This window comes from Podarcis pityusensis (genome assembly GCF_964106645.2).
Source record: "Podarcis pityusensis genome assembly, chromosome: 12".
NCBI lineage: Eukaryota > Metazoa > Chordata > Lepidosauria > Squamata > Lacertidae > Podarcis > Podarcis pityusensis.
The window spans coordinates 11,179,246-11,206,419 of record NC_138037.1 but is presented as its reverse complement, the minus strand read 5'-3'; the positions used below and the strand labels follow the sequence as shown (position 1 = coordinate 11,206,419).

Below are 27,174 nucleotides of genomic sequence, written 5' to 3'. Positions count from 1 at the left end.
GGGTTAAGAACTTAATTCATTCTGGAGGTCCGTTCTTAACCTGAAACTGTTTCTTAACATGAAGCACCATTTTAGCTAACGGGGCCCCCTGCTGCCACCGCGCCACCGGAGCACGATTTCTGTTCTCATCCTGAAGCAAAGTTCTTAACCCGAGGTACTATTTATGGGTTAGCGGAGTCTGTAACCTGAAGCGTCTGTAACCCGAGGTACCACTGTATTCAGTTGGAAGCTGCCCAGAGTGGCTGGGGAAACCCAGCCAGATGGGCGGGGTATAAATTATAAAGTAGTAGTAGTAGTAGTAGTAGTAGTAGTAGTAGTAGCAGTAGTATTGTTTTGCTTGAAAGCCGATCAAGGAGCATTTACTATGAGAAGTTTCATATTTTTCTTTATTCTTCATTAAATGTATTAAAGTCACAAGCAATTTGGACAAACCATCATGATTTAGAAGTACTGAACAAGCAAAGGGACTGCATGAATTCATAGATATAAAGGACATTACCTGTAGCATGGGAAGCTCCAATCATTCTCCCACGAATTAGCCCTTCTCGCTTCTCATTTCTGACTAGCTTTATATTGTTCGGAAGATTTTTTGTTAAATAAGCATCCAATTCTTCTTTCAGATCAGCTAGAGTAAGAAAAGGCAAGGGGAGTAAGATGGCATTTAGTAATCTGTCAGTAGTCCAAGTATCCTTAGACTACACTGCACAAAATTAGCATATAATGCAAGAGTCTTTCACCTAATTCACTACTGTCATCCACCAAGATAATTTCATGGAGAAGATTAGATGGGGTGCGGTCCAAAACGCTATGCACTGTCCGAAGCAAGGCAGAGAATGCTTCATTATAGAAACAAATTATAATGCTAGCATAGGGCAGATCATGAGGATAACTTTTTTCTTTACACCTGCAAGAAAGAAAAAGCACATATTATAACACATGGTTTTCAAAGAATGTTGCTAATATTTCACGAGCACCCCATATAATACCAAAATAGAAGCTGCACCCTCCCTTTTATAATAACCATGCAATATGCGTGTAGCTGTTTCCCCCACAGAATCTCTTTCACTCATGAGTTTAAGAAACCATATGCCCTGTGAATCATTGGCACCTAAAAAAGGAGTCTGGCAATTGAGTTGCTGAGGAATACAGGATTTTGTTTTCTGTAGAGGATGCAGATTTATCCTTCTACTGTGCGTGCTTGTTGTTTGAAGAAACTGAACTCTGCATATTTTACATTTCTTCCTCTGCATTACATTTGTCCACTAACTTTTTTTTTAAGATAATGAAAACAGGGAATTTAGAGAACACAGTCATCCTATCTCTAATGCCTCCACAGATAAGTTATTCAAAATCCAGTCCTTTCCCCACCTCACCCCACTCATTTTCTTCCTCTGCTCCTTCCATTCATAGCCCTTTCTTCACCTTACATTTCATTCAACATCCTCCTTTCCCCATTTAATTTTTCTTTCAGCACTGCGATACCTTTCTAATCCTGATAACCTCCTAACAAACACATAAAGCTGCTTTATACAGAGTCAGACCACTGATCCATCTCATTCAATATACTCCACACCAACTACAGCAGCATCTCAGACAGGGGTGTTCCCCAGTGATACCTAGAGGTGGCAGTACTTGATTCAGAGATTTTTCAGCATGCAAAGAATATATGCTCTTTCCCCTTTTAATTCTCTACTTCCCTACTTTACTGTTCCATAAAACTTTAAACACTATTCTTTAAATTTCTCCACAGCTTTTTTTCCTGTCCATTTGCATGTCTTTCTAAGACCCAAATATCTTTCCCTTTCTATTCCATTCTTTTCCCCTTCTTCAAGCTATTCCTCATATTCAGCAATTTCCACGGCTCATTTTTACTTTTACTGACCCCTGTACGTACAAGTAGGGCCTCCTATATTACAGAACCTCTTACAATTCTATAGCTTAGAGAAAATATGTAACAGTAATGATGGGGAGGGAAAAGAGATTGTATATCTAATTTCCAGTTAAGCTTGAGTCCTAGGAATTCTCAATTAAACACTGAATTCAAAGGAAAGCAGGGTAGGGAGCTGTATTTTTCCTTCCTTCTCTCCAATATTGCTTCTAGAAAATTATACAGGTTACTAAGTTTTGCAAAGTATCTTGCAGCCCTGTTCATAACCATACTTAAAACACAGAATGATGTCAAGAATGAACTCAATGTTCACTCTGTCCTAATAAGGAGATAAAGGCCTTTTAAGTGAGATCTTTGAACCTACACATTACAACAGGATCATGACAAAGCCAAAATCAAAGCTCAAAAAACAAAATATTCAGTGATCTGCAACTATTAGGGCTGTTTCACAAATCTGGATATTTAATTTGAAATGAAAAGATTGGTTTCTCAAGGTGAACAATATATAGCTGCATTACAAGAGAAAGGAAGACAGCCTTTTGTGCATGCATATGTTAAAAGTTGGTTCTGAATTTTTAAATTCTGTATGGATAGCAATGCCATAGTGATTATCAGATTTTACATTGCAAAGAACTTCACACACAAAGGGCACAATCCAGCCAAAGTTAAGCACTTTAAGCAACAGAAAAATACATATTTGTCTTGCATACTGCACAGCAAGAACCGTCAAGCAATTCTACATGTTATGCATATTTTGCCAATGTAAATATAAAAAGGAACTTATTTTCAAAACCATGTTATTTCTGAATCGCTCCCTTTCTTAATATAATTTCTGGTATGGTCTGAATTTCTTACTTCTCATCCTCTCTCATTTCCATCAGCTCTCTATTTGGGGGGAAATATGCTCATTCGACAACTCTGAGGAGACCTTAAATCTGTAGAGGACTGGAAGAAAAATGTTTACTTGATGAAAAAACTACAATGTCACATGTGATATCCTTTTTCTTTCTTTAGCATGGCTAAGAAATAGAACCCAGGACAGGGCTATGAAATAGACATTTTTCAAAGAGTCAAGTTCTATTGGGTGGAGGGAATAAATCAGCTGCCAGATTTTGGGGGAAGGGCCAAAGCTGCTCTCCCCCCATGAAGAAAATATGGGGGGGGGGGGGAATCCTATGGGAGAAAGTAAAGTAATACACTTAAGACTGCTGCTGTTCCAGATGTGTAGCATGCACTCCACTCACAATATGAAGTGCCCTGGACTCCATCTCAGAGGAGCCATACAGGAATGCAAAAAGTGCCTCCCCTGTGGTAGTTCTGATTAAAATTTAAACCAACCATATGCATGCCTACAAACACCGTAAAATGCTTGATGCTCCCATGCTTGACCTTCTGACTTTCCCCTTCTGCAGGACTAAGCCATTTTTGCAAAGCACTGAGCCCTTTCTTCAGGTGCTATTTCCTTCCATGTTCACCTTCTCAAAAGCAGCTAAACAGCTCCCTAATGGAATCTCCACCCCCACCCCCAGTATATGTAGGAATATATATATAGGCACACTGCCAAAGGCATCGCTGCAACATACAAGCCCCATCCTTCCCACCGCCCATCATTCTGTTGGCCTTTTTGCTAGATCTTCACCATTCGGCTCTTGAAACAAAGCATTCACTTTATCGAGAACATGCAGAAACATACTTTGCATCTCTTGTGTCTGGCACATCTCTGTGATATCCCAACCGGTTACTGATGAGCATATTGAAAGCATGCTTTTGATAGCCCAAGTCTCTCACTTCCTGGTCTTGCTCATTAAAAATCATACCTGCAATGGAGAATGTGCCAAAATCAATTCACTGTCTAATTCATGTATTGCCAATGATCAACTTCTTAAACTTACGTGTTCAGCTAATGATATATTCCAATTCAAATTACTGCCCCATACTCATTTCCTGGCCCAGGGAAAGACAAATGAGGAGGTCTCACTGCCAAACAGGATGGCCTATATAAGCTCAAGGCATTTATAGCAATATTTGTGCAGTATTTACCATACGACTATGGTACTAATGAAGCTCTTTTTTCAAGTCTTAAGAGAGCCAGAAGAGGTAGCTGGAATACAGTGGTACCTTGGGTTACATACGCTTCAGGTTACATATGCTTCAGGTTACAGATTCCGCTAACCCAGAAATAGTACCTCAGGTTAAGAACTTTGCTTCAGGATGAGAACAGAAATCGTGCTCCGGCGGTGCGGCAGCAGCAGGAGGCCCCATTAGCTAAAGTGGTGCTTCAGGTTAAGAACAGTTTCAGGTTAAGAACGGACCTCCAGAACGAATTAAGTACTTAACCCGAGGTACCACTGTATTGCTGTTTGGGGCAGGAGGGAGTGGGGGAGAAGGACAGCAAGAATGTGGGAGGCACAAGGCTAAAATACACACACAATTTGCAAAGCTGGTCTCAATAATTTTAAGTAGTCCCCAGTGATATAGCTGCATGGGATTTCAGAGGAGGAGACATGGCTGTGTTTGCGTGTTGATTCAATACACCTAGTCCACGCTAACAAAGCGTGATCAAAAAAGTAAATAAGAATTTTTAGCTTCTCCAATTTCATGAAGAAAAACCTACTGGACAAAAATATGTTTCTGAGAGCTACATGCAGTAATAGCATTCTACATGCATTAGTTAATGCTGAATAGGTTCCTCCCCCTGAGGAAGTAAGAAGGAAATTGAGGTTGGGACCCGGGTGCAGAGTACAACTGGCTCCATGAAGAAAAGGTGCTATAGTACAAGACACCAGACAGAGGCTACACAATTCTGTAGTAGTGACTGCTAAGCCCCTTCCTCATTCTCAGTTGGGTCTTATTCCAGGGATTACACTCATTTCCCCTTATCATAGGTGGAACTACAGTAAAGAGACCATAAGCGGCTACATGAGCCGTTGTAGGGGTTCATTGTTGCCAGTTCTGGGCTTCCAGACTGGCCCACCACCACCTTCAATTATGAGAGAAAGAGGGGGGCAGAGAATGTGGGGACACTTAGTTCCTTGGCTGGGATGTTTTTTTGAGGCTGGCAGATTCTGCAAGCCCTCAAAGATTGTGGGTTCCTCAAGGTTCCTGTTCCCCTATAATACCAAGACTCCTACAGAATCTTGCTCTTCCAAAGGTCTCCTCAAAATCCAGACCCAGGTGGATTCTAACAAATACATTTCAGACCAAGCTGTACCCCTAATACTGTAGAATGTGATTCATAATGAATACTATCCTGAATGTCTGGCTTTCATATAATAAATAAAGCAAGTCTGATTACCTTATCAGGTGATAATTTCTTTGCAGATGGCAAAATATCCCTAGCATATTTTGGCACTAAACTAGACAAAGATCTATTTGTATTTTAATGGTTTATTAAAATAGCAGATTTAATTGAATTGCCTCTGCATTTTTCATTAGTAATATATATGTCTGGCAATTACTAATCTGGGTAAACCACTGTGCTTCAAGAGCAAGCACTTTTCTAATTTAGGGCTCCCATTCGTTTCCTGTCTGAAACTACATAGGAAGACAGAAGCACTTCACATCTGTTTTTCACAATATGAGTTTCAATGCAGTCAATTACTATTCACTTACCCATTTCAGGAGACATCTCAGTATCCCCCTTGATGGGATCCTGTGCAGCATTTCCCAATGGATTCCTGTTCTTACTGTATCTGTGGTGAGCTTCAGGTATGTGTACTGGCCCATGGACAAAACGGGGATAGATCTTTTTAGGAAATGGCTTCTGAGGTTCAAGCCCCTTGATGGGCACATTCTTGAAAGACTGGGTCTCTTCGCTGAAGTTGAAATAAATAAAGAGTAGAAGTGTCCAGGTCACAGATGTGAAGAGGCAGCCATAGCAGAAATAGCGAAGTGTGACACTTCCCATTGTAATCCTAGCATTGTTGTTAGCACATTCTCAATCCCCTAAAAAAATATAAAAGAGAAAAGGGTAAGATTTCCAATTACAAGCCTCTTCCTGAAAGCTGGCCTTTCAGAAAATGATCTATTTTAAATTAACCGTATACTGTAATAATGTCTTGAGCATGACAATTTTTCATTCTATACAAAAGCATCAAATCATACATCAACTTATCAGTATGCCAAGTTACCATAAAATTAAGGAACAGCAATGGATACAGAAATTTTAAGTGAAGCATTAACAGTATTTTTACATAAATGATCATTGCAAATATTCTACAAAGAAAGCACCACATAATAAGGTTACATTCTCAAATGCCTTGTGGGCATCTCAATAAAATGTCTCTATCTTGGATAAACTTCTGGCTTCCTTTTTGTAAATCAAGCATCACTCTCAGAAACTAATACTCCCTCCCGTCTCCTTTAAAAATCCTACTGCCCTTGACTTAACAAACATTTTGTGTTGTATCTGCTTTGGCACTAACAGTGGTTAATGATAACTAAATTCCTTCTCAGGACTTGCAAAATCTGCTTCAGAACCTGATTAAAATAGGTATTCAGTCAGTGAGTCCTTCCTTTTTTTAAAACTAACAAGCTACTTGCAAATTCAACTGTTAGAAACAGACCGATCTTCACCTCCAATCCTGGCCCTCAGCATTTGGAGCAAAGAGTGTGAGACGCAAAGAAAGAATGGCACAAATACCATGTTAAGCAAGTAAAGTTACACTGGAAATGTCAGGTTGAGACACATTAACAGCAAATGTAATCTGAACTTTAAACATTTACATCCTAACTGCTTAAAATATTTGCAGCACAACAACTAATTTTTAACAGGGACCAAGTTTTGAACTGAGCAAAGGCTGAAAAGACAGCAACTTTAGCTCTATTTCAACTCATCCTACAGGAGAAAAGATATGGGTTCTCAAGCTTTGTTCTCTTAAACACACAGAAACTCTGGTTCTTCACTTGAGTGCTGCACCACTTCACTCTTGTTTACCTATGTCAGAAAGAACTACTGCAGCACCATGTCAATGCAACAAGGGATTGCTGCAGGTGAGGTGGGAAGACCCTGGATCATACCAAGCTCCGGGTCACTAGTCTCTGTTACTAACTTATTGTGTAGTTGCAACTACAGAAAATATTCCTGAGTTTGAGGTGCAAGTGTTGTGGATTGCAGAGGGAGAAAAACAGAGCCAGGTGTATGTAATTCCTTGTGTAACTGAAGGGGAGGGGAAAGTAATTACATTACTTAATTGTGTAATGTAATTAAGCACAAACATGATGGCCTCTCTATGTTGGCTACTCAGTAGAATTCTCAAACAAGGAACAGTCTATTTCCTATGAGAATGTCATAACCAGTTCAGAAATATGTTCAGTTCCTGCCCCTTCCTACTTAATTTTGAAACTTATTCTTAATTTTGCTTATAGGCCACGCTGCAAAAAGCAGTGGCAATGATGCTTCAGCCTCCCACAAATTTTAATTTGCCCACAAACCTGCACTGGCATATATACATATACATGCTGCAATATTACAAATAATATATGCTATGACCTCTGAATTTAGGTCTTCTGAACAGAAGAGAGCTAAGGCTGCAATCCTATACCCATCAATTTAGGACTAAGCCCCTTTAAACTAAATTCAATGAACAGACATGCACAATGAACAGTACACACTAAGTTTCCAGTATTAGCTGCTGGTCATTAACAGTGAGACACTTTGTCCTCACCAGTACTGTAGTACAATAAGGGACTGCAAGGTCAATTTCCTAGATACAAGTAATCCAGTGTACCTATAAAAATTAAGTCGTCTTCACAGAGTTTCTTCAAACTGTATCCATAGCACTTGGTTAAATGAGCTGTAAAGGAATGCTGCAGATACACACATCTCAGCTGGACAGTTTTAAGATTCGCTTTCTGAATAATAAAGTGAAAAAAACAAGTACTGACCTTTCTCTATTAAAGTGCACGATGGCAGAGGACAATGTTATGTAGTAAAAGCATGTGCCCTGTAGTTACAGCATAATCTAGTTGGTGTTTTCATACCAATAATTATAATAAAAAGCACAGCAGCCCTTTAATTAAAACCAGTCAATTCCCAAAAGGATTCAAATCCCCACTCAATCCACTGGGTGACCTTGGGACAGACTATCTTAGGATTGACCTACCTGACAAGGTTGTTGGCAAGGATAAAATGGAGAGAGAAAGAAGCGTGTAAACCACCTTGAGTTCCTTGGAGTAATGGTGGAATATAAATATAATAAAAATGGTTTAAAGGGGGGGGGCAATTTGTGTGCCACTCTGGAAAAATACAGCTACTCTTAAAATTTGATTGTATATATAATTCTACAAATTTCTCTGGTATGATCATGATACAGCGATGACATTCACAATGACATATCACAATCGACACAGGAGACAGTTATAAGCAAGCTAGTCAAAACATGAAGTCCAAGAAGTAATGCTGATATCTTCAAAACAGATGCATTTCTTTCAACCTGCCTATTTTATTTCAGCTTCAATGTTCCCTTTCCAAAGGTAAGGGAAAGTATCCTTCTTGTTTGCCATATTACTCTAATTCTACTTGATGCTCTTTCTCCTGGGAGACGCAGAGGTCCGAAATATCCCTTTCCTCCTTTATGTTGCTCAAGAAAAACAGATTCAAGAAAATAGTGTTTGCAGCATCCAAACCAAATTGCTCAGACCATCTCAGTTAAACAGTACTATTTAAAGAACAAAATAGCATCAGGCATCTCTACACAAGATACCACTTGTATGGCAGAAGACACAATAACAGAAGACACCTCTTACACAACAGTCTCTAAACTAAAAAGTCCCAAATGCTGTAGCCTTTCCTCATACAGGACTTGCTGCCCCATCATTGTGGCTGCCCTTTTCCAAACCTGTTCTCTTCAATACCTTTTTTAAAGTGAGAAGATCGGAACTATACTCCAATTGTAGTCATTCCCACAGGAAGTATGATGGTCCCCAGCCTGGATCTTAAAAAGGATTAGAAAAATTCATGGAGGATAAGCCTATCAGTGCTCTGCCATCATGGCTGTGTTCTGCCATCATGGTGATATGCTTCTGATTACCAGATGCTGGAAACTGCGGAACAGAGGAGTGCTCTTATGCTAATATCCTGCTTGCAAGTTTCCAACAGGCATCTGGGTAGCCACTGACAGAACAGGATGCTGGACTAGATGAGCCTTTTGTCTGATCCAGCATGCTCCTCTTCTGTTCTTATGAAGATCAAGCAAGTCTACCATCACATTCTTAAAGGGGTCTAATAATAATAATAATTTATTTATACCCCGTCCATCTGGCTGAGTTTCCCTAGCCACTCTTGGCGGCTCCCAATCGAATATTAAAAACACAATACCGCATTAAACATTAAAAGTTTCCCTAAACAGGGCTGTCTTCAGATGTCTTTTAAAAGTAGGATAGTTGCTTATTTCCTTGACATCTGATGGAAGGGTGTTCCACAGGGCAGGCACCACTACTAAGTGAAGACTGAGATGCTTAGGAATCCAAGTCCCATGTCCAGCACTGACTTCCACACTTGTATGGTACAAATAGATTTATACCATGTTGCATATAGTCTTTGCTCCATGCCGCAAGCCATGCTTTATTTGCCTTTATACAACTCAAGTAAAAAATATTACCAACTTGAAATACAAATTTCCCAACCCATAATTAATTCCCTGAGTGCAAAAATTGAGTTTGGCATCAGAATGTTGCCATGTTTTCTTTCTTTTTTAGCTGAAAGATACTGCCAATTCTGACTATGGTGAAATGACTATATTCCATTCTAAACATCATTGCTTCCACAGAGTTTTAACTACTTCTAGCTTTTCTAAAGCTTTCACTGATTTTGCAGACATGAGGATTCTGTCAACATTTCCCCCCAAACATGAGACAAACGGAAAGGCGGTTCATTATTAAACCTGACTAATAAAAATCTGAACAGTTCTATATTCCAAAGAGCCATAATATGCTATAGTCTGGTTACAAAGTAATTGCAAGCTCCCAAATAGTTGAAAGCTGTAGGTACCTAGATTGGGGCAAATAGCCTCGGTTTACATAAGCACTTTGATTAGCCTTAAAAGAATAACAGCTTAAGGTTTGTAGAAAACAAAGGTGCTCATGGCTTAAATGGTGATAACAAGGATGTCTGTTATCCTACCCAAAATATAAAACTTAAATCTAAAAACTTTTATGCAACCCATGCATGCTTTTAGGAAATGTAACATTCTCAAGAGAGTTAGGAAGAAACAGAAAATTAAAGCTGTCTATAGTCATGTGAAACAGATATTCAGGCAACCTTATAATATATTAATATATTTAGCTACTGCTAAAATTTTCTAAGTATCTATAGTATTTTTTCCACAACAATAGCTAGGAGTACTTGGCTACCATCACAGATCAGACTGAATAAGCTACTAAAAGTTTTATGGCCAAGCTGCTGGATTGAAATATAATAGATTGGTTAAATGTCGCCTAACAGGATCACATGTCTCAATGCGAGGCAGATAGACCTTTTTCTTGGCACACAAAAAAGATTTCACGGTTGATAGACCAGGCCTAGAGAACCATGAACTGATCAAGGTGAGGGAAAGTGGAACCACTTCCAAGAGGTGCATCAAGACAGGTTTGTCTCTTAAAACACCACTAAAACCATTCACAGCAGAAGAAACGCCTAGCCAGAACCAAAAGCTGAAGTGAAAGCTTCTAAACCCTTCCAAGCAGAGTTACCAACTGGGAGATACAGAGGGGTACAGGTGCACTGGGCCCCATGCCAGCAGAGGTCATAGAATTTTAGCTTTCTTTGTATTAAAAAAAGGGGGGGGCAGCAGTCAATCAGATATATCAAAAGAAAGTTAGAAAACAAAACACAAAAACAATGTTAAACAAAATAGGTTTTCCTCCACAAAGTGGAGGGCGTGTGTGCGAGCTTAATCCAGCCCTCAATATTTTATTCAAGTTGGTGCCCCTGATTTACAGGTTTTGAACAAAGGAACTGACTAGGCATGATACTACTACTGAGAAAGGCAGGTCATGTTCATTTTCCATCTAGCACCATAGAAGAGGAATCTGAGCAATACTCCAATCTAGCTGAAACACATCAATAGAGTTGTGAAATATAGACTAGCTTACTATGGCATCATCCTCACTGAGTGAAAGACAGGAAAACAAAGGCTTTCTGCTTCTTCCGCATTCTAAAAGCTGAAAAACTGGAACGGTCATTAAAAATGCAATCAATAAATAAAGTTCTAAGATTGTTACCTAAGGTGAACTATCAATCTTAGCTTAAATCTATGCATATACCAGCCTTTAAATAACTTAAGAACTGCACTCTTTTTTTACCCCTCTCAGATCGGAATTGTTTCAGCATTCTTTGGAGAAAATGCACTTCCCAATTCTCTAACTTTGGTAAGCTGATGGAAATGAAGAAACTGTAGAGGCAATACTATCGCTTCCTTCACTTTTTTTAATTCTCCTTTTTTAAAAAAGAAATGGTTGCATACCACTTTTGTCTTGCTAAAATTGTTTCATCTTAAGCCTCTTTAAAACTGTACTATTGGTTTCCAACATCCAATTGAAATAACAAATGGGTTATTGAGGAAGGCAGAAGCCTAAACATTTAACAAAGCAGCTGTAAACCACTCTATTTGTTTATTCAGTTATTTATTTGTGCATCTACTTTAACTATACACATGCACACACATTAAAAAAAGACTGGCAATCATATCCACCGCTAAACCCAATATGTTTTGACTATACACAATTTTGGCTTTAGGCACAATCTCTAGAACGTAGCCCCCACATAAGTTTTCCTACGTCAGTTCTGTAATTTTCCCTATATTATCCCCTGCTTCAATAACTAGTACTTAATCAACATGGTACTAAACCCATCTCTGCCAGAAGATTAGACTTTGTAGGGTTTAGCTGGATTACTGCAGCAATCAGAGGCTGAAGAATGGTTCTCCTTTCCATATCCTACTTTATCCTTCTATACACTCTCCACAACAATTGTTCAGTCATGAACAATACTTCAGTTATGAGAATACCACCCAAAAATAATAAAAGGGCACTACCTATGCAACACATCACTAGTAGTGACAGTGAAGATAAAAATAATAATACATTGTTCTCACCTACATGCACGCTGGGGCTGTAAAATCCACATTTTACAAATGTCTGCAATACAATAACAGGATGCAATTGCAATATACTAAGGAAACAAATGAAAGTTTTTTTCTGATTCACTGTTAATATCCTAATCATCTGCCAATTCTCAACACTGTAACTGTGATAAATAATAGTAAGGATTGTTGTTGCTTAACCTAGTCAACATAGTAGTAATTAAATCCCTGAGCAAAGTAAAGCAACTCCCTGTCCCGCACTAACTTGTGCCAAGGAAAACGCAAGGATTATTGAAGCACAGAAATCCAGGTCATGTGATATGTTAAGAATGGAGCTATTCTGTCTCCTACCTCACACTGTTGCTATTTTCCAGCCAACAAGGTTCAGGAGTTAGGGCATTCCATAGCAGATATAACATGACACAATGGGAGTTTTTAAAACATTATTTCCAATGTTATTTAAGCTTGAACTTTCCACAATAGAAAGATGCCTAAGGTGACAATCCTATAGACATTTACCTGAGAGCAAGTGTCATTAAAGTCAATGGGATTCAGTTTTCAGTAGACATGCATAAGGCTACAGTGCATAGGAATATTTTGATCAATACACTGAATATTTTTCTGTGGCTAGTAAAAGCATGCAATAACCCATGGCTATACAAAACTTCTAACCAGGGCTTAAAGAAACTCTTACCAATAAAAAAGTGTGAAAACTTACTTCAGATACGTCTACTCCGTGCTATTTTTCTAGAAAAAGAGATGCCAGAACTCACCATAAATGCCTCCCTTGTTCTCTTATAATAGCAATGGTGCCCTGCCACCTCAGAGGTGCTGGAACTGAATTCCGGTGAGTTCTGGCTGAAAAAAAGCCCTGCTTATCCTTAAAAATTACTACCACATATCATTCCTATAGAAGCAGGGATGAAATTCTAAACATCAAAATCTGTACAAATATGAAGAGAGCTTCCACCATGACATTCGCTTCTGCCTTACAATGGTAGGGAATCTATGATGTGGTCATCATTGTAGAATGCTATACATTTCAGTATACAGAAAATTCTGGTTCACAGCTGTTTCTCCTTTTCTACAACTCATGTTAGAAATGCCTGTTCCACTTTCTTCACTACATTATGATCAGCAAACAAATAAAATTCTAACGGTTGCTCAGTGGCAAGTCTGACTGAATTAATTGGGTCTGACTCCCAGAAAAAGTGTTTTGGACTGAGGCTTTCTCTCAGCTGCCGATTTATAGACTGCCACATTCTGACCCGGCCTGAAAGCATTCATTAGGTAGCACAAAAGAGCATCTCAAAGGAGCAAAACCATCTTGCTCATTAGTTGCAAGAACTTGTAAGCAGCTGGTTATATATATATATATATATATATATATATATATATATACCACCCACAAATCTTTCAACTCCAGTTTCCCAACGTCCAATATCTTACAAAGGTGGGAGGGAAAGGAACACAACAACAACAACAACAACAACAACAACACAACAACCCCACACTTCTGCATACTGTACATACTGATCTTCCACCTCCCCGATCGCACAGTGTGTACAAAAGAGGAACCCACCTAACCTGCATGTGGAGATCTCGAAAAGGTACCTCCTGGCACTGCGGCAAGCAGGAGAGGAAAAAGGAAGGCAACAACTGGCCTGCGAAAACTGCTCATATTTTTACTCACCTGATGCACTGTTGCCTCAGGTGCACGTCCCCCTGACTGACCGGTTGATTTGCCCTCTCCAAAACGGGAGAAAAGAACCGATTCCCTCCCTCCTTCGTCTATCCCCACTTTCGGAATTTAGATTATCAGGCTCCCGAGCCAGCGTCTGTCTCTCCCCGGCCCCTCCCTGCCAAGTTTCTCCTCGCTCACCGAGATTTAGCGCAATTCCCTGCATGTCTTACACACGCCTAGGTTCCACCGGCGCTGACTCCCAGGTTAGCCGGACACGAAACACAAGAGCGCGCGCGCGCGCGCACCCCAAACCGTCCTTCGTTTGCTAAGTTAGGTATGTTCCGTAAAAGAACGTTGGAGGATGCCGTTAACATTTAAGCACTGACAACGCCGGGGGGGGGGGCGGGGAGAAGCAGGACGTTAATTCACGGGCTGACTGACTTCGCAGCGAGCGTGGCACGGAAGAGGAGACTCCGGACGAGGAGGAATGCTGCTGGCGGGGGTAGGAGAAAGGCGAGAGGGGCCGACGCGGCTCCCCCATTCAATCGGCGCCCCGGGAGCAGGCCCGGCGTCCGCACCAAAAGCGCAGCCGGGCGACTCAGGGCGCTTTCCTGAGGCGGGGAGGAGGTCTCTGCTGCCGCTGCCGGTACCTCAGACTCACCCGCGTTGTGGCCACCGTGCGACGCGGCTGCTGGAGGGCGGCGGGGCTCAGGAGCGCGACTCGGCGGAACCGCCACCATCCTCTTCACCTGAGGGAGAGAGAGAAAGGCGCTGGCGGCAACGGCTCTCTGAGGGGAGCGCGCGAGGGGGGTGGGCAGCGGCGCGAGGCACCAACCGTCAGCGGGAAGGTGGGAGGGAGCCGGAGGAGCGGGGAAGCGGGTGAGGGGGGAGGAATAAACCGCTCCTCCGCGAGCCGCCTCGCCGCGGCCGCTTAGTGGGCACGGTCGGCCACGTGACGTCCCGCTCGCTTGTTCGCAGGCGCGAGCGTGCGTGCGTGCAGTGCGCGTCGCCATGACACGAGAGGCAGGGCTGTTTGCTGCTTCCCTCTCCCGCTGCTCTCTCTAGCTCTCTCTCTCGAGCGGCGGGACAGGCAAGTTTTAAGGCAGGCAGGCGGGAGATCCGGCCCAGCCCACGGCTTTGGTTTCAATCCAAGGGTGCCTTTGAAAATGTGGCTGGTGCACAGCACGTGAAGTAATAACGCAAAAGAAACTCTCCCAGAGGTCTTGCATGAATTGGAAATAGAGAAAGAAAGAAATATCCACTCTTGTTTATTTTGCTACATTTTAAAGAGGTCAAGTACTCTACTAATAGTTTATAATGCTGTTTTAGATATCGTCTTTTTGGCTGTTTGTACCTTTATGCCTCCGGCCCTGAGGTGAGAAATGGCTTTCCTCCTTGGGGGCCAGATTCCCTCATAATGACAGCTTTGGGGGCCGGATTCTGACAGGGGAAGGCAGCAACTTTTTGTTTATTTATTTCTATGCCACCAACACAAAGAGAGAAAGTGGCTGTGAACAGCACTGGTAAAAAGTTGCATTGGTAAAAATGACTTCAAAGGCTTGAGGAGACTATTGTGGTTGCTGGGTGTGGCATTCATCTTCCTTTGCAGCAACCCCTAATCTGCAGTTCTGTGCTCTCTTCCCTAGTGTGATAGATGTGGTTTCTTTCTTGTGGTGAGGCTTCCTGTATCAGGTTAATGGTGATTCCAATTTCCCACATGCACTGTGTCAGGAAGATTTTGGACATTACGTGGCAGGAGAGAGTCTCAAAGAAAGATGTGCTCCCCCAAGCCCACATTCCCAGTGTGTTCACACTCCTGTCTCAGCGACGTCTGCTGAGCACAAAATGGAAGATGGCAGGATCCCCAAGGACATACTTTATAGAAAGCTGGCTTCAGTCACAAGGCCCATTGGCAGACCAACTCTGCATTACAAAGATGTTTTCAAATGTGACATGAAGGCTGGCAACATCCCCCACCCTGTGGGAAGCCCTTGCAAGATGATCACAGCGCCTGGAGACAATTGGTCAGGTCATGTATCCACAGCAGTGACCAGAGGAGGAGCACAGAAAGAAGAAACGCCTGGGCATACTGTATCTGCCCCAGCACCTTCATCTGCCCCAGCTGCAACAAAACATGTCTCTCCCATATCGGTCTCTATAGCCACAGCAGGTGCTGTAACTCTCGAACTTCACCCCTGAAGACACACTTTTCCACTGTCTCCCAAGACAGACAGATCCCAACCATGTTGGTCTCATCTAAGAAGACTATGGTCAATGTAAGTTTTTCATTCGTAAGCATGAAAAATGAAATTTAAGGGTCTGCGAATGGGCTCAGCTATTGATCTACATCATGTGGAGGCAGTGTTTTAATCAACAAAAAGTACGCCTCCATTCTCACAACTTTAGAAAACACTTGCCTTAAATGTGAATGTTTTGGGGGGCGGATTCCTTTGTGGCATAGGTTATTTGAAAGACCATGATTATTTTTTCATAATGATAATTAGTAAACCTAAGGAGCAAATCTGTTGTTGTGAAAAAAGTACTAAATGTCAAGCACTTTAAACATTTCATAAGAATCCATAGCAGAAAGGCTGTTCTCCACATGGCTTAATCTAGCTTGGCTTGACAGCACCCACATTAATTGGGTGTTGCAGGGACCCTAATCTTGTTCAGAAGGCAGTGTTTGCTCAAAGGAATGCATGCTTTTAATGCTCTTATGCTCAGGCAGCTTAGGAACACATGCAATTCAAGAAACTATTAATTAATGGGAATAAAGAGCCACTCCCCCCACTAATCTCTTACACTTAACCTCCTTCACAGTTTCTAGAGGGCAGAACATTTCAGTGTTTCCATCTGTTAACTGTTCAGCACCTCGAGGGCAATGTGTGTTAGAAAAGTTGCTAAGGCACAAACAGCCTCTAATATGCTCAGAGTCTTTTAGAAAGAAAGCAATAATATAAAGCATGTACAATTTGTCCTTAATAACCACAACATTCTCTCTGTTGGAAGCCACCTTTTGCTTTGCTGGACTGTTTTCCTGGTACAAAAGCAAGAAAGCAGCATTTTTGAAGGAATTGTGTCATGGGGACGGTATTCTTAATCCATCTTTCCTGGTTCAGAGGCTTGGGGCCTGGTATTGCATATTTGAGGACCATAGTAAGCTGCCTCGTGCTGAGTTGGACCACTGATCTATGTATCTCAGTACCATCAATGCTGCCTAGCAGCAGCTCTCAAGGCTTTCAGATAGGGATATTTTCATCCTGGTTAGACATGACAGAGATTGGACCCAGGACCTTCTGCATGCAAGGCAGAATGCTGTCCCAATGAACTAAGAAAGGGTGAGTGGGACCATGCCCCCCCCCCAGCCCTTACCCTTGGTAGGGCCTGAAGTCCCACCTGTTGCTTCCTAACCCCATCCCCTATGCAGAATCAAGCATAAATAAGAATAAAATGATCTTGAACCATCTAGCATTGGCTTTACTCAGAAAGCTGAGATCTGTTCCATCCAGATTTAGCCCTCTGGTGGATTTGTGTACATGTATTACTTTATTTTATGGCCTGCCTTTTAGTATTTTGACTCCCAGAGCAGCTTGCAAACAATCAAAGCGACTGAAAACTTTAACAACACACAATATGGCGGCTAACAGATTGAGGTTGAATCCTGACAAGACAGAAGTACTGTTTTTGGGGGACAGGAGGCGGGCAGGTGTGGAGGATTCCCTTGTCCTGAATGGAGTAACTGTGCCCCTGAAGGACCAGGTGCGCAGCCTGGGAGTCATTTTGGACTCACAGCTGTCCATGGAGGCACAGGTCAAATCTGTGTCCAGGGCAGCTGTTTACCAGCTCCATCTGGTACGCAGGCTGAGACCCTATCTGCCTGCGGACTGCCTCGCCAGAGTGGTGCATGCTCTGGTTATCTCCCGCTTGGACTACTGCAATGCGCTCTACGTGGGGCTACCTTTGAAGGTGACCCGGAAACTACAACTAATCCAGAATGCGGCAGCTAGACTGGTGACTGGGAGCGGCTGCCAAGACCATATAACACGGGTCTTGAAAGACCTACATTGGCTCCCAATACGTTTCCGAGCACAATTCAAAGTGTTGGTGCTGACCTTTAAAGCTCTAAACGGCCTCTGTCCAGTATATCTGAAGGAGCGTCTCCACCTCCATCGTTCTTCCCGGACACTGAGGTCCAGCACCGAGGGCCTTCTGGCGGTTCCCTCACTGCGAGAAGCCAAGTTACAGGGAACCAGGCAGAGGGCCTTCTCGGTAGCGGCGCCCTCCCTGTGGAATGCCCTCCCACCAGATTTCAAAGAGAACAACTACCAGACTTTTATAAGACATCTGAAGGCGGCCCTGTTTAGGGAGGCTTTTAATGTTTGATGTAGTACAGTATTTTAATATTTTTTTTGGGAAGCCGCACAGAGTGGCTGGGGAAGCCCAGCCAGATGGGCAGGGTATAAATAAATTATTATTATTATTATTATTATTATTATTATTATTTAGATATTGTATTACAATTGACAACACCCAAAGGCTCAACAGAGGCAGGACTCTGCCCCCAATCCAGATGGTATCAAAAGTTTCAAAAAGGAAGTATGGCACCAAGTGGGCCTCCCTGGGAAGAGCATTCCAAAGGCAGGATGCCATTCAGTCAGTAGAGCATGATACTTTTAATCTCAGGGTTCTGGGTTCGAGCTGCATGTTGGGTGAAAGATTCCCTCATTGCAGGGAGTTGGACTAGATGACCCCCGTGGTCCCTTCTACCTCTACAATTCTTTGATTACAGAAAATTACTTCTCTCCAGTCTGCAGCTAGCTGGCTTCAGGAGACTGGGGAACCCAGAGAAGGGCCTTTGAAGATTTATTTTATTTTTGAAGATTTGTTTTATTTTTTCACAAAATTTGTATACCACTTGATTGTAAAAAAAAACCTCAAAGCAGTTTACAAAGATGTAATTTATGTACAGGAAGGAAGGCAGTCCTTAAGAGACTTGGATCCCAAGCCATGTAATGAAAGCGCAGGCAATCAAGGGAACTATATAAGGGCTGCCCCCTTGGCAGGGGGTTGGACTCGATGGCCCTTGTGGTCTCTTCCAACTCTATGATTCTATGATTAAGAGGACTACATAAAGGCAGGATTTTTCTGCCACCATTGCCTCCTCAGTGAACTGCCCTGCAGAGCTGTTTTGGATGGTGCGTGGACTAGTTAGATTCAGTCTGGAAATTGGAGCAATGTGACCCTCTAATAAATACAACGCATTTGTGAGTTATTTTTAGGATAAACCTGCTTGCATCCATGCTGCCTTTGATGCCACAGTTGCAATGGATACAGTGAAGGTGTTCAGAGTGCCAGCTGCTCATGAGCTGTGGGGCCACTTTCAATTGGTGCAACCTGAAGATGTGGACAGGATTCTTGCAGGAATGAGGTGGTCCCGATGTCCTCTTGCTCCTTGCCCCTCTTGGCTTGTGATGACAATTTTAGGGTAGCGTGACCAGTTTGGGCACTGGGCACCATGCTGCGGGGGGTGCCACAACAATGGTGTAGAATTTGAGAGCCCAAAATTGTGAGAGTAAACGAAGACCACCTAACATGACCAACAGTCAAGGATGATGAGTTGTAGTGCATCAACATCCGAAGGGTGCCACATTGACTATCCCTGTGTCATATCATTATCACAAAGTTGCAGTATTACTTTCCTGTTGTTATGAGGCTTTGCACTTCAAAAATTTGCCACTGCTCCGCCAATCTCACATGCAATAAATACTCTTCTCTTCCATCTTTGGTAAGATGCCACCCCTGATATATCCACTAGGTGGACCTCCAAAGCAACACAGCACAGAAGGAGGCTGATCATGAGCTAAGAGAAAGTTCTGCGTTGATAGCTCTTATTGTCCCATTAATGCCTGGAGTTCCTCTGCAACTACATAATCACAGCTTTAAAAATGATTCTGGAAACTTTGTGGTTTCCTCCTAAGCTTGCATTTTGGTGTGTGTGTTTTTTCCATACTGCCTGCAGCACTCCAGTTTATTCAGGACCGTAGCTAGGGGGTGGCGAGGGGGCGCAAGTGGAGGGGCAAAATTGGCTACAAAATATGTCCATAAATATGTCTATAAATAAAAATATTGATTATTGCCTCATAAGAAAAGGTTTTAATAGAAGGTGAATTGAATGGGGGAGGATTGGAGGAGAGGCGGAAAGAAGAGCTAATTTGTCCGTGGCAAGGGGGTGTAATCTGGACAGTTTTGCCAGGGGCACAATATCAGCAAGCGACGGCTCTGGTCTTACTAGGTGCATGTTAAGTGAGATCCACTCAAGCTGAAGTACTAATGGGTTTCTCTTCCACAGAGCAGCTCTGATGTAGCCTGAGTGAAACAGGATGAATCATCCTTTTTTCCCTTCACCATTGCAAAGTACCCAAAATAACACTTTAAAATTTCTGCGACCCATTTCTTATGGGTCAAACCATAAAAGCAATTGCCTGTCTGCTGTTCAGCTCCTGAGATGTGCTGAAAGCAGTGGCAGCTGGTACCTCTTGGCACCGGTAGGGTGGGGGACTGGGACCCTGGCAGCAGGTGGAGCCGAAGCCAATGACAAGCTGAAGCCAACTAATTCTACTTTTGTTGCCGCTCTCCTCCCTGGTGAGTTCTACCAGGAAAATGCTGGGATGAAGGAGGAGGAAGCTGGCATTCAATGCTGCCACCCTTGGGCTGAGAGTAAGTAAGTAAGAAAGCAGGCTGGTTGGTGGGGTGGTGCCTTGAATCCTCTGCACACATGACTCATGCAAACTTCTTTCTTCTCTTCTTCTTTGACAATCACACATAGCCGAGTAAGTGTGTCTTCCATGAGCACGGTCTTAACAGTGAGTCCGTAAGTGACTATGGAGGCCAATTCTGGATCCACATATCCTTCCACAGTGGGGACATAAGTTTCTGGGTGGGAGTTGATCACGGTGAGGGTTTGCCAAACGTGTCTTCCTCTTGGCTCGTTTCTCCTTTTTGCCCTGAGTTCAGGCTTCGTCAAAGTCCACAACACCTTTGGTAAAGGCTGTTCTCCAATTGGAGCACTCAGAGGCCAGTGTTTCCCAGTTATCAGTACAGTGGTACCTCAGGTTAAGAACTTAATTCGATCTGGAGGTCTGTTCTTAATGTGAAACTGTTCTTAACCTGAGGTACCACTTTAGCTAATGGGGCCTCCCGCTGCCGTCATGCGATTTCTGTTCTCATCCTGAAGCAAAGTTCTTAACCTGAGGTACTATTTCTGGGTTAGCGGGGTCTATAACCTGAAGCATCTATAACCTGAAGCGTCTGTAAGTACCACTGTACTGAGGTACCACTGTACGTCTGAGGTACCACTGTACTTATGTTACATTTTTTTTTTATTTGCCTTGAGAGTGTCTTTAAACCTATTTTGTTGTCCATCCGTATTTCACTTTCCATTCTTGAGTTGGGAATAGCGTAGTTGCTTTGGAAGACAATAATCAGGCATCCGAACAACATGACCAGTCCAACGAAGTTGATGTTGAAGAATCATTACTTTGACACTGTTGATCTTTGCTTCTTCTAGTACACTGACATTAGTTCCCCTTTCCCAAGTGTTGTGTAAAATTTTTTGGAGACACCATTAATGGAATCTTTCAAGGAGTTGGAGATGGCGTTTATAAGTGGTCCATGCTTCACAAGCATACAGTAAGGTTGGTAGTACAATAGCTTTGTAAACAAGCATTTTGGTTTCCCTGCAAATGTCCCAGTCCTCAAACACTCTGCACTTCAATCGGGAGAAAGTTGCACTCACAGAGCTCAGGCGATGCTGGATTTTGGCATCAATGTTGGCTCTTGTGGAAAGATAACTGCCCAGGTAGGAAAAGTGATTGACACTTCCCAACTTTACACCATTTAGTTGGATATGTGGTGCTGCAGAGGGGTTGTTTTGTGCTTGTTGGTGCAGCAAACGTCTCCAGGCATGCACCAAACTCTGCTTTCTAAAACTCCACATTCAAGGTGTCTGCAGGGTATCTCAAGGACAACCAGGCACAATGTCACTCCCCAATCTCTTGGGTTGTGTGCTAGGGCTGCAGCCTCTTGAGACAGATGAATGCCAGCGACTATCCCCTTCAAGCATGTAATCTGCAATATTTTGTGGCAGGTCCCTCTTGAGCTTATTAATTCTGCTTGCAGCACAAAAACAAAGGGGTGGGCTGGAACACATCCTTTGCATGCAGAAGTTCCCATGTTTGATTCCTGATTTTAAGTAGCCCCCCCCCCCAGACTTGGAGTAGACCAAAACATCTGGCGGGCGCCAGATTGGGGAAGGCTGGTGTAGAAGGATCCGATAGGGACTAGGAAGACATCTTTTCTGAGACCTTTGAATGTTGCAGCTAGTCAGCACAGACAATACTAGGCTAGATGTACCAATGGCCTGAGTCAGATTCTGTCTAATGCAGCTTCATGTGTACGGTCAACATTATGGCTGAAATTGATATTTTGGAAAGCAGAATCCATTGCCTAATCCTTCCAGCTGCTCACCCATGCAGCTACACAACCTAAAGATTTGCTCTCTGTTCTGCCAGCCTGGAGCTACTCCTGCCTACCCCATATCCTGTGTCACTTGGTGAAACACACACACACACACACTGAGATCACAGAGAGCTGCGGTTTGGTATGGCTGCCAGCAGCATTTTATTCATAGTCTTTGGTTTCCTCCTGTTGGTTTTGCTAGTTGGCCTTCTCTGGGGTATAATCCAAGAGGAGGGTTATTGTTGGCTCCACAATAATGATGCAGGAAAGAGCAGCGGCTGTGCCATTCCAGCTTTTTGCTGTTTCAGAACCTGCCTAGACTGAAAGATTTCAGTGCTACTATCAGCAGATCTGCTTTGTCTCTCCCAAACCCTGCAGGTAACTCCTGCTGTTGGCAGAGGTTCTTGCTGACATGGGTTCGGGTGCCAAGTGTTAAGACATCTGTGTTGGAGCAAACTTGATAATTTTCTGGAACGTAGATCAGAGGCAAGCGCATAGCCTCCCTGGTCTTTAAGGATAAACATGAAGGTAGTAGTAGGTTCAACAGGAAAAACTTAGTCTGTTGGGGTGGTGTTTTGTTTTGTTTTTTTAACTACTTTGTTTCTCAGTGCAGAATTAAAGCAGTCAGGCTAGCCATGGATGGCACAGAAAAATATATATGCAATGTTGCATTCATTTTTGTTTTTATTTTTAAAGAATCTATTTATTAATTTTCACCATAAAATTACAACTCCATAGAAACGAAACATCAACAGAAATGTGCTTTTTAAATATTTGAATTGTTCCAACTTTACGCCTTAACTCTGCACTGAATACACTTTAAAAAAATACTTAATTACATATTAACATGTGTCCTTGTAAGGCAGAGCCCAAGTTGGAATTACATGAAAGCTAATTATTGACCAGCTTATGGTATCATAATATTTGATCTAAACTCTCTCATTCCCCCCCCCCTTTTTCTCTTGTGCTCTTTGAGCAAGAAAACTCCCAGGGGCACTCCCTTTATAATCACTACAAAATAAACCCTTGCAGCGGTTCTCAACTTGTGGGTCCCCATATATTGTTGGACTACAACTCTCACCATCCCTGAGCTCTGGCCTTGCTAGCTAGGGGTGATGGGAATTGTAGTTCAACAACATTTGGGGACCCACAGGTTGAGAAAGGCCGCTAGAGTCTAGACGTTTAATCAAGGCATCTAATAAGTTCTGAGCCATTGCCAACAGCTCAGTGTGTGTGTTTGTGTGTGTGTGTGTGTGTGTGTGTGTGTGTAATTTTTTCATAACAAGGATGCAGGAAAAAAGGTGTATAGAGCTGTGTGAAGATCTGATATGTAAAGGAACTCAAAAACAAGGCTGCCTGTAAATTTCAAAGAGGCAAAACATGGTGTTTAATTTGGCAAGTTCAAAAGTGGAGGAGATTGCTCAACACTTCTGTGTCAGAGAAACCATGTGGGAAAAAATAGGTTGAGTGCTGGCATTTGGCTCTTGTTAAAAGAAATATATATGCTCCAAAATGCTAAGGATTCTTTTTTAAAGAAATGATAATATAAGGACACAGTTATAGCTTGTGCCAGCAATATTGCCGAGATAATATGCCTTTTGGATAATGTTGTGTGAACACAGGTTATAAATTCAGCATTGGAAAAGCTGGAATACTAAATTGGAAGGGAAGCACAACCACAATCTGCTGCCCAAATACTAGGTGAGGATGGCCAATTTTAAGGCCCCTTCTCTCCCTTCTTGCAGGTTTTAAACCTTAAAATCAGTCCTAGATATGTCAAGAAACTGCTATTAATGAGGGTGCAGAAGGAGAGTGTCTTCTTTGCAGTAGCAAAGTAATTAATCTACTTTACTGAGAACAGCTCACAAAGATATGAGCATAAATACATATTGTGGGGTTGCTCCTGCTAACATAGCTAAGGAGGGTGGGGACAATCAACCTGGAGGTGTTCATGGCACCTGGAATATCAGATGGATGGATGCAAGCACAAAAGTTTTCTGACCTCAACTTATTACTATTGCCCCCTGACCCTACCCACAGCAAGAGATGGTTCACCAATCCTACTGAGAAGAAAGGTTTTGTAACAAGTCTCCTAATTTGCATTTAGGGTATTAGGGGACATAGCAGGGTTGCTATATATGTCTACACATTAGGGGTTTTTTTTAGGCTTGGTCTAGAGATGTATCTTCCTGTTATGGACATCACCTTATGCATTATTTTACTATCCTTATACAAGGTCCTATGTGTCCATATCATCACATGCTAGCTGGAACTAGTTACTCCTGTTGTGAATATATCCTTCCTAACCCCCACTGAAGCTCAATATTAACGTGATCAGGAGAAATCAAAATTAGTTTTAAGGATGTTTCACAAATAAACATATAATCTTTTCATATGCTCTACCGACTGAGCTATCCCAGATTATATTTTATTACACAACTTGTTTTTAATGTTTGATTTTTTTAGTAGTATTTTAAATGAATATTTTCGCTTGTCTCTTGTAAATTGCTTAGAGGTATTTTGTTCTAGTAAGCAAAATATTCATTTTGTTAAATGAATGAGTGAATGAAACCCTAGGGAAAGTAGTTATCTGTGAAGCACTAAGGGTCTCCTACAAATAATTCTAAACATCCATTCCAAATTATGATTCTCAAGTTTCTTTAAGAGAAGCCATGGCTGTCAAGGTGGTATGAAACTGACATAAGCATTACACCCAGGGCTATAGGTAGATTTGGATGTAACTGTTCCTTATTGGGGGGGGGGGATCTGTGAAAGGAAGGAAAGAAAGAAAGAAAGAAAGAAAGAAAGAAAGAAAGAAAGAATCATGCTTCAATGCTGCCTGTTGCTAAGGGCCTCATTTTCAGTGATGTGTGTGTTTTGTGGGTGGAAAGACTTGGTATGATTAAGCTTTGTTCTGGTAGATTGAATTTTCACTATACCATATTGAAGTGGTGACAGATTTTTTTGGTAAGTAGATGGAATGTTTTTTAAAAAAAAAAAAAAAAAAAGCTGTCTGATCTTGTTTTAATTAGATTTCTGCAAGTGAGTTAAATGAAGCAGAACTTCACCCGAGGAAGATGAACAGTGTTTTGTTGTCTTTTTCTGAATGCTAGAAAAGAAGCTGGTATATGCTGATTGAATTTCAAGTAGCAATAGAACAAATATGCAAAGGATAATTGTCTCTCAATCCAAGGCTGTTTTCCTCTTCAGTTTCCCCTCATATGGGAAAATCAAGGGTCAGCTATTGCAGGGACAACCAAAATCAATTCATTTTTCTGTCTGAGGTGAAGCACAATATGGCATTGTGTGTATAGGAAACTGACCATTGTGATAATTGAATTTTACTTCACCACATGTCCTCCATTGCACCTGAGGACATCTAGCTAGCTTAGAGGACTGACTGACCCCACTCTGAGCCTCTGCTGCCTGAGGCAGCTGCTCATTCTACCTAATAGCAGAGCTGGCCATGAGACTGTCCACCTTTTTTTCCTCCCACATACTTGTAATATACATTTATGTGGTTGCCACCTGGTGGCGAAAACACTAAAGTGTTTATTGAGAAAAGTTGGAACCGAGCATGCTCAAAGCAGCCTTTTTTTTAGGAGTGGTTCCAAACACAAAAACTATGTAGCAAAAGCTAATAAAACCAGTTACTGTTTCATCTTACTGGTGTAACCTACATACAGAAGTCAGGTGATTAAAGACTTCCACTAGCTGTCTTATTTGTCGCAAAATCTCCAGTGCGTTATTTGTAAGCTTGAAAACCTGCTCTGGAGGAGTGGAGATGTTGTCATGATTGTCACAAGTGCCCGCCAATCAGCACTGCACCTAGCCACCCCTCAAGTGCAAACAGTAAGAATGGGTTTCTGCCGATCTTAGTGCTTAAGAGAAGGGCTGTACATCAGATTTAAGTTGAGAAGGCGCAACGTTGCAGTGGGCACCACTGCTCAAATTATCGATATTTGGACACATCACTTCGGCTGCAAAACTGATCCCATAATTCTGTCACCAATGGAAGCGAAAGCCTTGAAAAAGGTCAATATGGAGGTCAAATGGCTGAAATATTGGGAAATTTTGGAACAAGATGGAGATAGACTGAAATTGCAGAGTTTTGAAAAATTAAAAAACAAAGTGCGAGACTGGCTTCATTATTTTCAGATAATGGAGGCATTTAAATTGGACAAGAAAATTGGCTTCCAGATGGAAAGATCAAAATTAGAAACTGAACTGTTAGAACCTAAAACTAAGAATTTGTCAAGAATGTATAACTTGCTGCTGAAATGGAACACTCAGGATGAAACGGTAAAATCGGCTATGATTAAATGGGCACAGGACGTTGGACATAACATTATGTTTGCTGACTGGGAACAGTTGTGGACCACAGGTATGAAATTTACGGCATGTAACGCCTTAAGAGAGAATATTATGAAAATGATATACAGGTGGTACATAACCCCAGTCAAGCTTGCAAAAATCTATCATTTGCCCGATAATAAATGTTGGAAATGTAAAGAAACTGAAGGTACGTTTTTTCACCTTTGGTGGACGTGCCCAAAGATTAAGGCTTTCTGGGAAATGATATATAATGAATTAAAAAAGGTATTCAAATATACCTTCCCCAAGAAACCAGAGGCCTTCCTCCTGGGCATAGTCAGCCAAATTGTGCTAAAAAAGGATAGAACTTTCTTTATGTATGCAACAACAGCAGCAAGAATACTCATCGCAAAGTATTGGAAGACACAAGAACTTCCCACGCTGGAGGAATGGCAGATGAAATTGATGGACTATATGGAATTGGCGGAAATGACTGGCAGAATCCGTGACCAGGGAGAAGAATCGGTGGAGGAAGATTGGAAGAAATTCAAAGATTATTTACAGAAACATTGCAAAATTAAAGAATGTTAGAGTGATGCTGGATTGAAAATAAGTGGTTTCCAGCTGTACAGGATAAAGTTATAGATAGACTATGATTAAAGATTAAGATTAAAGAAGTTTAAGGAAAT

At 41.9% G+C, this 27,174-nt stretch overlaps 1 protein-coding gene and 1 long non-coding RNA gene across 6 annotated transcripts in view; one reads left to right on the top strand and one right to left on the bottom strand.

Moving 5' to 3' along the window:
• GALNT11 (polypeptide N-acetylgalactosaminyltransferase 11) overlaps positions 1 to 14,586 on the bottom strand; it is a 31,889-nt gene extending 17,303 nt beyond the window's left edge. The window contains exons 1-6 of one of the 5 annotated variants that reach the window (XM_080974126.1): positions 14,316 to 14,586; positions 10,982 to 11,058; positions 5,501 to 5,833; positions 3,582 to 3,705; positions 738 to 904; positions 500 to 625 (exon numbers count right to left, since the gene is read on the bottom strand). In XM_080974126.1, the coding sequence (XP_080830252.1) occupies positions 500 to 625; positions 738 to 904; positions 3,582 to 3,705; positions 5,501 to 5,795 (712 nt within the window). In that variant the 5' untranslated portion in view covers positions 5,796 to 5,833; positions 10,982 to 11,058; positions 14,316 to 14,586. Of the gene's footprint in view, positions 1 to 499; positions 626 to 737; positions 905 to 3,581; positions 3,706 to 5,500; positions 5,834 to 8,326; positions 8,624 to 10,981; positions 11,059 to 13,663; positions 13,819 to 13,852; positions 13,998 to 14,315 lie in introns of those variants that run through there. The other 4 variants (XM_080974125.1, XM_080974128.1, XM_080974129.1 and 1 more) reach the window with 4 other exon arrangements.
• On the top strand, positions 14,067 to 15,980 carry LOC308459206. Its single transcript, XR_013977899.1, has 2 exons — positions 14,067 to 14,156; positions 15,301 to 15,980. It is a non-coding gene; the product is annotated as an uncharacterized lncRNA (long non-coding RNA).
• The last annotated feature ends 11,194 nt before the right edge of the window (positions 15,981 to 27,174 follow it).